Source organism: Rhinopithecus roxellana, chromosome 4 (genome assembly GCF_007565055.1).
Source record: "Rhinopithecus roxellana isolate Shanxi Qingling chromosome 4, ASM756505v1, whole genome shotgun sequence".
In the NCBI taxonomy this organism is placed as follows: domain Eukaryota; kingdom Metazoa; phylum Chordata; class Mammalia; order Primates; family Cercopithecidae; genus Rhinopithecus; species Rhinopithecus roxellana.
Window position 1 is genome coordinate 15,445,987 of NC_044552.1, and position 10,238 is coordinate 15,456,224.

The 10,238-nt window shown below is 47.0% G+C and overlaps 1 protein-coding gene across 2 annotated transcripts in view; it reads right to left on the reverse strand.

Annotated features, from left to right (window-relative positions):
* Positions 1 to 7,113, reverse strand: part of CDYL (chromodomain Y like) — a 175,950-nt gene extending 168,837 nt beyond the window's left edge. Inside the window, exon 1 of one of the 2 annotated variants that reach the window (XM_030928936.1) lies at positions 6,681 to 7,113. In XM_030928936.1, coding sequence (XP_030784796.1) covers positions 6,681 to 6,704 — 24 coding nt within the window. In that variant the 5' untranslated portion in view covers positions 6,705 to 7,113. The remainder of the gene's footprint in view (positions 1 to 6,680) is intronic. The other variant, XM_030928935.1, reaches the window with a different exon arrangement.
* Between the last annotated feature and the right edge of the window lie 3,125 nt (positions 7,114 to 10,238).

Consider the following 10,238-nt stretch of genomic DNA (forward strand, 5'->3'; position numbering starts at 1 on the left):
CCGAGATCATGCCACTGCACTCCAGCCTGGGCGACAACAGTGAAACTCCATCTCAAAAAAAAAAGTCCCAAGAATAGTGCAAAGGCAAGGCAGAAGACAATGGAGCACCATCTTCAGAATGAGAGGAAAGAAATGAACCAATTAACCAATTTTACCTGAAATACTAATCTCTTTCAAAAATGATGACAAAATAAAGACATGTCCAGATTAAAAAAAAACAAAAACAAAAAACAAAAAAAAACTAGAAACTTTTCCATCCATAGTCCTTCACTAAAGAAATCTCTAAAGGATACACCTGAGAAAAAAAAAGAAAATCCCAGAAGGAAGTTCTGAGATAGAAAATGGATGATCTGATTGAAGAAACTGGTGAAGAAACTAGTAAAGTCATAGGTGAATCTAAAGAAAGGTTGTATAAAATAATAATGTTCTATTTGATGAAGGTTTTTTCATGGGCAATAAGAAAGCAGTAGCATGTGAGTTCAGGAATGCACCAGGGTTCAAGGATTGTAAAATCTTTACATTGTCAGAAGTGCCATTAAATACTGACTATCTTTAGACTTCATGTATGCATAGTTGCAAAATTAGTCACTTAAAGACTAGAAACAGTATATGACTTCTAAAACCAATCAGTGAGGTTTTACTTCAGGTTGTGGCAGAGGACAGTTAGACAAAAATAATGTCAAAGTGGTCCATGGAGGGCAGCCACAGTTAAGTCTTAGTTCAAAGGTCTCAATGCTCTTTTTAATACTTGCTTTGGGTCCTCTATCCATCTGAGAATCAGATGAAAGCTCCTCATTCTCTCCCCCCGAAATATGCTCATATGTACTTGTACAAATTTTCATAAAATTCTAGTTGAGGTTATAACTGTATTTAAAGTCATATCTAGACTTGTAATAGGCCCTCCCCAGACTTCCTGGAGAACATGAACCCCAAAACCTTGCCCAGCTTAAAAGGCTGAAGAGAATTAAGTTTGTGTGGGAAACAGTGAAATTCTCCATTCTAGAGTTGAAACCATGTAAGGAGATGAGGAACAAAATGTAAAAGGAACAGCAAGAGGCATGATGCTTAGGGAAGGAGGAACCTGGAGGTAAGCAAGGAGTCAAGAACTGGAGACTCATTCCTGTAATTCACTCTTCCATTAAAGTAACTCAACAATTATGCAACGATTGCAATATTTTGAGCTGTGGAAAATAATGACCAGGAAACGAATCTGAGCTTTAAAGCACTTCCATTCTAGTGGACAAACATGCCAGGCAATCAAGACAGAAAACAGAAATTACAACACCCTTAGCTAACTACCTGATGTTTGTCACATTCCCTTCCTGGAATTACTCAGTTAACAACTAGCAGTGGGTCAAGGAGCCTGCAGAAAGCAACAGTATGGTCCACTTAGAGCTCCTCTTCTGCCAGGCAGATCCCCAATCCACCCCCACCCACCTCCACGCATAGCCTAAGGGTCTGAAACACAGAAGGGCGTATCCAGAGGCTCCTAAATCCACCTGCATTCCAAAAAGAAGCTTTTCGGAACATAAGATTCCGGTCTCCATCCAAACACTGAACATTAAATCTCATAGTTTGGGTTCAAGAATCTGAATTGAAAAAAGACCCCAGGCTGGTCCTGTTCCACCTAGGAGTGCTCACAATATAAAAACTATCACTCCTTATTTACAAAAGAATTCATTTCAGACCTGGCTTTGTGAATCACAGTTATCCAAAACTGTGAACCAGAACAATGCGAAGAAAGTGTTGCCTACATACCATGAAAATATTCTCCGTGGTTAAAATCATTACAGAGCATGAGGGAAAAGTCTATGATTCTTAGATATCACAGCAAGAATGAAAACACACTATTCTGGTACACAGGAATTGAAAGTAGCTCAAAGGAAAAGCACATGGGAGGTCTCCACACTGTTGCTGGGGCAAATGAATAAATAATATTCTCAGCAACTCACAGGAAAAAGAGCATTTAAGATAGGCTATTTATTTTCAAAACACACACGCATGTTTGACCTCACTGCCTCACTATCAACTCTGTAACTCAAATGAACTCTTTTGCTTTCCTAATTTTGGTGATCCCAATCTTTTCAGACAGCGACACCACATACAACACATGCTGACTTAGCTTGGCCAACATCCATGAAAGGTGTCCTGGTCTGTGACTTCCATTTGAACTACAGATTGAGACTATTCATAACTGCTTTCGGTCAACATAAGTAAAAGCCTTGTGGTGCATAGGAGAGAGCAGGAATCTTATCCCAAAGTAGGAAGATTCCAAGGACCTACCTTCCCCTGCAAATCCTGATTATCCCTTCAAACTAATCAACTTTAAAACAACTTTTTACACACCAGATATGAGTTCATTCTTAAAAGCTTACTTCCATTTTTGAAAATGAAAATATAAATATTCTCTCAGAAGGTCAAGACTAATCATTGAGAGTTTATTGAAATTTAAATTAACTATTACAGGAGTTCTCAAGGGAATAACTCCACATCTACTGAGGAAAAAAGGAATTATTAAGATATACAAATAAAGAGAATGCTTATTCCATTTTACTGCAGCATACGTTCCTTATTCAGTCCCACGTGAACAAAGTCTTATGGTGGGTAATTTAGATAATTATCTAAATAAGTTAAATTAAGGTCCTCTTGACCTCACAGCTTTCGCTGGTGATATAATCAATTTATAGAATATTTTCAAATCCTAAATCTTTAAGAAGAGAAAACAGGTTTGGTTTCATGGTTTGAGAGTTGGGTGTTTTTTCTTCTTTAAAAATGGAAAATGTTTTGTAGAATTGCTTTTACATGCTAATGCCATTTAAGCCTCAATTATTTAGTTATCATCCTCCCTATTTTACTGATGAGAAAGTTTAGGAGAGATAGTTAAGACAAGTACAAGACAAGTTACTTAACAAGCTTCTAAGAACAAGGGAAGGCCAGGTGCAGTGATTCATGCCTGTAATCCCAGCACTTTGGGAGGCCAAGGTGGGTAGATCACTTGAGGCCAGGAGTTTGAGACCAGCCTGGCCCACATAGTTAAACCCTGTCTCTACTAAAAATACAAAACAATAGCTGGGGAGCGAGGGAGGGTGCACGTCTGTAATCACAGCTACTCGGGAGGCTGAGGCATGAGAATAGCTTGAACCCGGGAGGCAAAGGTTGTAGTGAGCGGATATCAAACCACTGCATATCAGCCTGGGAGACAGAGCAAGACTGTCTCCAGAAAAAAAAAAAAAAAAAGAAAGAAAGAAAGAGACAGAGGAAGGGAGGGAGGGAGGAAAGCAGGGAGGAATACCACCCAGATCTTCTAGCTCTAAGTCTAGAGCTGGGATGAAAGTTAGAAATACCATCTAACGTACACATATCCTCAACCCTTGAGTAAACTCAGGTTCCTAAACAGACTATGACAGTTGATCACCCACAGCAGGGTTTAACAAATAACCTACAGGGCAAAGCCAGCCTACTGCCTATTTTTGTGGAACCTACAAGTTAGGAATCATTTTTACATTTTTAAGTGATTGGAAAAAAAAAAACAAATGTGTATTTCATGACACATAAAAATGATATAAAATATACTAAATGAATTTTACTATCCATAAGCAGTTTGAGAGACCGCGCACATTCATATAGGAATCTATGACTGCTTTTGCACTACATGAAGTGAGCTGAGCGGTTGCAACAAAGACCCTAATATAACCCATAAGTCTAAAATATGTATCATCTGGCCCTTTACATTAGAAGAGTGATGTAAAGGATGTTTGTCTTTTTGTGAAAACTATGAAGTTCTAACCTATGCCGCATCAAAAATTTGTTTTTCTTCAATCTGAGCTGCTGGAAAAGTAGGGAGCAAATCTATTCTATCTTTCAACTAATAGTAACTCTTTAAATTTTGCAAGGCTCATGCTCTACCCATCTTTTCCAGGATCTGTTCCTTTATTTTTTGTCCACAAAGCCTAGTTTCAATAGCCATTTAAACATTTACTAAAGACCTATTACTACATACCAGGCTCCATGCTAAGTATTGGAGACATTTCTTGTAGGCGAGAAAACCAAGGCTCAGCAGTTGGGTAACTCACCCAAGTTCCCAAAGTTACTGCAGACCTGTCCCCCTACCAGACCACGTGAGTTCAAAAAAGCAAGACTTCACATTTCCTCCTGCCAATACATCCCTCTAGATTCGTGGAGCTTGAGGCCAAATATAAAACTTCTGTTTCAGTTTAGGCAGAAATGGACAAAACAAGGCAACTAACATCCCTTGACTTGGCCACAAAAAGTATCTTAGTGTCTTTCCCAGCCTTGTCAGATGATCGTGTTCATTTACAAGTGCGTATCACTTCTGCCCTACAAATAATACCGCCTTTATGAAAACAATACAACTATACCTCTAGAAACAAAACCAGGTTTCAGGGAGGCATTTTAAGCCAGTTACAATGCAATCATCATCACTTACTGAGTGCTTGCCATGGGAATTTTAGGGTGGGCTTTACATATGTTCTCATTTAAACTTCATAGCTCTGTAAGGGAAACACTGATCCCAATTTCACAGATGAGGAAACTGAGCTTTCAAGACTAATTTACCCAAGTTGACAGAGTTGGAAGTCACTAACTGGGTTGTCTGACTCCAAATCTAGGCTCTCAACTGCTATGCAAAACTTTCAATGTCAACTTTCAACGGTAACATAGAGTGTTCAACGGTAACACAGACACAGTGTTGCCTACAAGTAAAGGAAAAGCTATAAATTTTGCCTTGAAAGATACTGGCCACTACATATTTACTACACATACTTAAATTTATCACCTGTACTATACTTCTATAATACCTTTTTCCAAAACTAAAATAAAACCCAGAATCAGAAGTTCAATTGTGCAGGTGTATCATTTATTTGCAATATACTTACTTCCTCCCCAATAGACACTCCTTGAAAGCATGAACCATTCTTATACCTCAATATTTCCCCGTGAAACCTCCATATGGCAAGCATTCAATAAACGTTAAATGAACACAGACTTAGTACAAAATGTTACTCATTAATGATTTCTGATAAGAATAGAAACCTGAATATACAGAATAAGCACAGAAGGAACTAACTTTAGTTCATAATGTACTGGTGGGAAATGTGCTGTCTTCAGAATCATTCTTATTACACATAGGATACAACTTACGTATAAGGTACTACTCTCATCCACTGATGGAACTGATTATGTAATTATACTCATAAAAGCAAATGCCAAGACTAAACAACCAAAGAATGACCTAATGTAGAAACTAAAATCCCCCATACCCTCATGCTATGTACTTCCCCCTGTGCAGACTTCACCTGGAAGACCTCAACCTCAAACATCCTAGCCTCTATTTCTGTGTCTTCCAGACAGACACACTTTCCTTCCTAGAAGGAAAGTTCCTTGAGAACAGGGAGATTTTTCTTCTTTTACATCCCCAAATGACCTAAAACAGTATCCTGAATACAGTGGGGCACAGCTAATGTGTAAAATGGTTGAAAAGAATGTAACATTTCCAGTATCAGCTAAGGTATACTGACCACATACAATGTAAGGAGAAGCAACAACCTTACCCTTAATTCTACAGAAGGCAGCTTCCTCCTGAGAACTTTTGCAAACACTTGCTCTTAAAAAGCACCAAAAAAATTGCCACAAGACTAACATCGCAGACAACAAAGCTCTACTCTATGCCAACAGCAATAATACGCCCACAAGAGAAGACAACTGAAAGGATCCCTGGGGCCACAGGGCTCTACTTGTTATAGATGTTTCCTTTAGTCCCTCAACACCCGGGTCCCTAAACGCATCACAAAGGTGAGTCTAGAGAGTCTTCCCAAGTTTTAAGTCTCTCAGGAACTTATTTATAAATACGTGTGAAACAAGACCATCATTTACCCAGAAGAACAGAAAGCCTTCCAAACTTCTGCACTCCCAGGAAGTCTACTTTGAAATACGTCGAAAGAAGTTACATGGAGACATACAAAACATGTCTAACGATCCAAACTGGTAACTCTCAAACTGGAAGCTGGTTTAAATCCATCGACCATAACTTACAGTTCTGGCTATGTCCTTCTCATTTGCAACGCTGCGGCGCAAATGAATGACGGTGTATCAGCGTTAAATTTAAATTTCCTGGCTCTGGCCACAATGCTAACCTAATTAAAGCATGTGGTCAACATTTAGCATTTTCGGTGCGAGATTTTGCATCGCTTTGGCGAAGAGCAAAGTCGAAAGCGTTTGCATTGGTCTTCTCCCCGCCACCCCGCGACCGGGGGCAAAACCCTCTCGCAAATGTTTTATTAAATGGTCAAGAAACCCTCCCCCCCCCACACCCCCCGCACCGCCCACGGTCCCCGCCGAGCGGCAACGGGGGCTCCACTTCCATGACCCACGCCAAAAGCACTTTGAGCTCAGTCTGAGCAAGTCACTTGTGTCAGCACCACTTCCCCACGGCCGGGATCACCCCCACCCTACGCCCAGCAACTTCAGAACCCCCCGGCCGGGGCCCCTCGGAGCGAAGGCTCGGGCTCCCTTCACACACATTTCCCGTCCAGCAAACTGCGGCCGCAGCGGGGGAGGGGACGCGGCGGGCGCGGGCGGCGAGCGGGGCCGTCGGGCGGCACGGCCGGGCCGGGAGGGGCGGCGGGCGGGGGGCGGCCCGAGGCCGGGGGGAGGGGAGGTACCTCGTACAGCTCCTCGGAAGCCATGGTGGGCGGCGGAGTTGCGGGCGGGAGGGGCAGGGTCGGGGCGGGCGCCGGCGCCGGGCGGCCGACACTTTGTTTCACTTGGGTCCTGCGTGGCCTGCGCTTCCTGCTCCCGCGGCCGGCCGGGCGCTGGGCACGGACGAGCCTCTCGCACTCCGCGGCCAGTGCGGGCCGGCGGCGCGGCGGGGTTGTGCGCAGGAGCAGCTGCGCAACGCGCCCTGGGCGCCCCGCGCTCACTCCCCGGCGGGCCGGCTCGGGCTCGGGCTCATCGCGCCCCGCCACGGGGCCGGGCGGGCTGGGGCGGGCGCGGCGGCGTGCGGGCGGCGCGGCCGGATCGCGGCTCCCCTCTCCGGTGTAGTGCAGAAAGCTTCCTACTTGCGACCAAAAAACCTGCCCCGGCTACTGAGCATGCCCAGTGCGGCCGCCCGGCCCGGCGGAGCCGCGCTCCCGCGCTCCGGGTTTTCGGGCCGCCCGCGCGGGAGGGGCGGGGCGGCGGCGGGGCGGGGCAGCCGAGGGGAGCAGTGGGCTCCACTCGGGGCCGAGGCGGGCGGCCGGCGGGCCCGGGAGCGAGCCGGCAGGAAGGGGAGGAGCGGGGCCGCGGGGGCGGGGCCGCGAGCGCGGGGGCGGGGTGGTGGGCGGGGCTCCGACTTCCCCAGTCCCGCTCGCAGGGTCGGCTTGGCCCGCGGCACCGCCCCCCGGCCCTACTCGACGTGGGCGCTCGCGGCCTGGCCCGGGGCAGGCGGGACCCGGACCTCGAAGTTCGAGGCGCAGGGTGGTCGTGCACACCGGGACGGGCAGCGACGGACCCGAGATGAGGCAGGGGACCGTGCGAGCGAGCCGGACGGCGTCTGGAGCGCACCGCCCCGACGGCGGTCTACCGGGCGCCTCCCTCCAGGAGGAGCCCAAAGAGGCGGCCTCCGTGCGCCCGCCCGTCCGGGGCCGGGCCGCCCCGCAGAGGGCCGGCGGCGTGGCCAGGTGGAGCACCCACCCTACCCCATGCCTGCCCCGCCGGCCGCCGCCAAGACCCGGAGCCCGGGCCGCGCGCCCCGCGGGGTGGCCCGGCGCGCTCCGGCTGGCACGCTGGCTCGGCGGCAGGCCGGGGGTGGGAGCCGGGCGCGGCGGAGGGCGGCGCGAGGGCGCGGCTGCCTCCGCTCTGCCCGCAGCTCCCCCCACGCCAGGCCTCCGGGTTCCTCTTGGAGCGTCCGCCTCCTCCGAAGCTCAGCGGGGAGGGGACGGAGTCTGGATTCCCGGGAGGTCCGGGTTCTAATCGAACGAGGCTGTCAATGGTAGTTCCTTTCGCGGAACGGTGTGGACTACACGACAGGCCCTCGCTCAGAACAGCGAGGGCTGGCTCGCGCTCCACTTCCCAGGGAAGATCTACTGCCAGGGCACACCTGCCGGGCCCTGGACGTGCCCCATCGGTGGCGAAAGAAGGGGCTTCCTGGCCCAACTCCCCCAGACAGCCGGCAACTCCGAACCCTCTGGCCGTGTATGCGGAACTTCCCCACGGGGCACTGCGGAGGCATTAGTTCACCTTCTGCCCCAGGCCCTGCATAGGGAAGCCCTCTCCAGTTCCTCCAGGTCTCTCCGGGCATCCTTCGGGCCGCCTCACTCCTCCGTGCTCCATCTCGCTCCAGTTCCGAACCTACCTTGGAGCCACCAGGCTCTTCCCACCAGTTTTCTGGCTAAAGCCCTATTTGTTTGTGCCCCCCAACAGCGTTTCAACAACCACGGGGCGTCTTACAGACCTCGCGGTTTCCCGCCCTCCCCACGCCCAGGAACAAGCACCACGTCGACCCTTAAGTGACTGCCAGTCGGATCGCCGTTCCCCTTAAGCAGTGCTTCTACCTGCGGTCCCCACCTTTTCAAACAAACTCCCAGCTCAGGCATCACCTTAAAAGGATAGCCTTGCTGACTTCCAGGGCCAAATCGGTAACTCCCTCTCTTCAAGCGCTGCCTAAGCGCTCATGCGTGCTCACTGCAGCACTCATCTTATTTTAATGTTTGTCTACTCGTCACCCCACCCCATCTCCAAACGATGACCTTCAATCAGACTTCATCTTCAAATTTGACGCTGGCCCCTAGCACCATTCTCTGTATAGGAAATAAGGTGGTGTTTAATGAATGGAATTTCAGTGTCCACAAGAAAGCCCAATACCTACACATCCAATTCCCATTATGAAATGCTTGCACAAGAATCGCAAATTAAAGTCACCACTTCATCTACTGGTCAAGGGGCCTCAAGTTCTGCCTCTTTCCCTGATGGCCCAGCCAATTCCCTCTCCCTCCTCCAAACAGCGCCTCTTTCCTCTCACTTAGCATTTCCATTATTTGCTGCATTTCATTGTTGCCTTCTCTCTAGGTATACCGATTCAACAAAAGTTGCAAGTTCCTTGAAGGCAAGGAGTAGGACTTTATACATTTGAGAAATCCCAAAGCATTGAGCGCACACTTCGGCAAGCGCTCAAGTGCTGGCAGGTGACAGTTAAAAATCCCTCAAGCAAAATAAACTATAAAAAAGAAAGAGCTGCTCAACAGGAAATAAACAGATACATCTAACATATAAGCCTATTATGCAATGATGGACCAATACAAATACAAGCACTTCTCCCCATGACCATTACCCTAATTATTGCCCCCTTCAGAATATCCACAAGCTCAGGCATTCCCGAGGAGCTCCACCATGTGCTTAATGGTATTGTGGTCTCCAAGGAGTCTCCAAAACTTCCATTGTTGCCCAGGAGAGGGAAAGAAAGGAATGTAGACATCCACAACAAACATATTCAGATATTGAGCCGGTAAGGTGATTTTGCCCATTGTGGAAACAAAAAGGGGAAGAATTATAGCCTCAAAAATGTCAATTTACATAGACCTTTGTCAATTTACGTAGCTTTTCAATCTTGACAATCTGGAATGTTACGCTGCTATCCTTAGTCTACAACATTAAGAGTAACCACCGGTAGCCTCTATAACAAAGCAGGAGTGAGCCATACTCCTAAGTTCCAACTACCTGAGAAGTTGAGCAAGTTCTCAATTGTCCACTTTGTTCCTTTCATCTGCCCTCCATTTAAAACTCAGATTTATGGAATGCTATTTTGCATATATATATATATATATACACACACACACATACATATATATTTTAAACTCATTCGTTCAATTTGTCTTACTTTTAAGCAAACTGCTTTCCTCCGTCACTTTTTTACATAAACATTTTATCAGCACTCATAGCAGAAGTAAACATGCCCAAGATTATTTAATGACTTGGAATTTCCACCTTTTATGAAACAGTGAAGTTCTGTAGTTTCCATGACCACGTGTGTGGGTGCTATTAAAGTATTTTCTCAGTGGCTTGAGAATAAAAGTGAAATCACATCCCCTAAGCACATCGAGAAGATTGCACCAAAAATACAGCACAATAGTATGTACTAGTAAGACATATGACTCTTAAAAGATTTGAGAAGTGGTCACCAAGAGAGACGATGTGCACACATGATTAAAATACACGTCTACCAGCAATAAAAGATTCTTACCTGA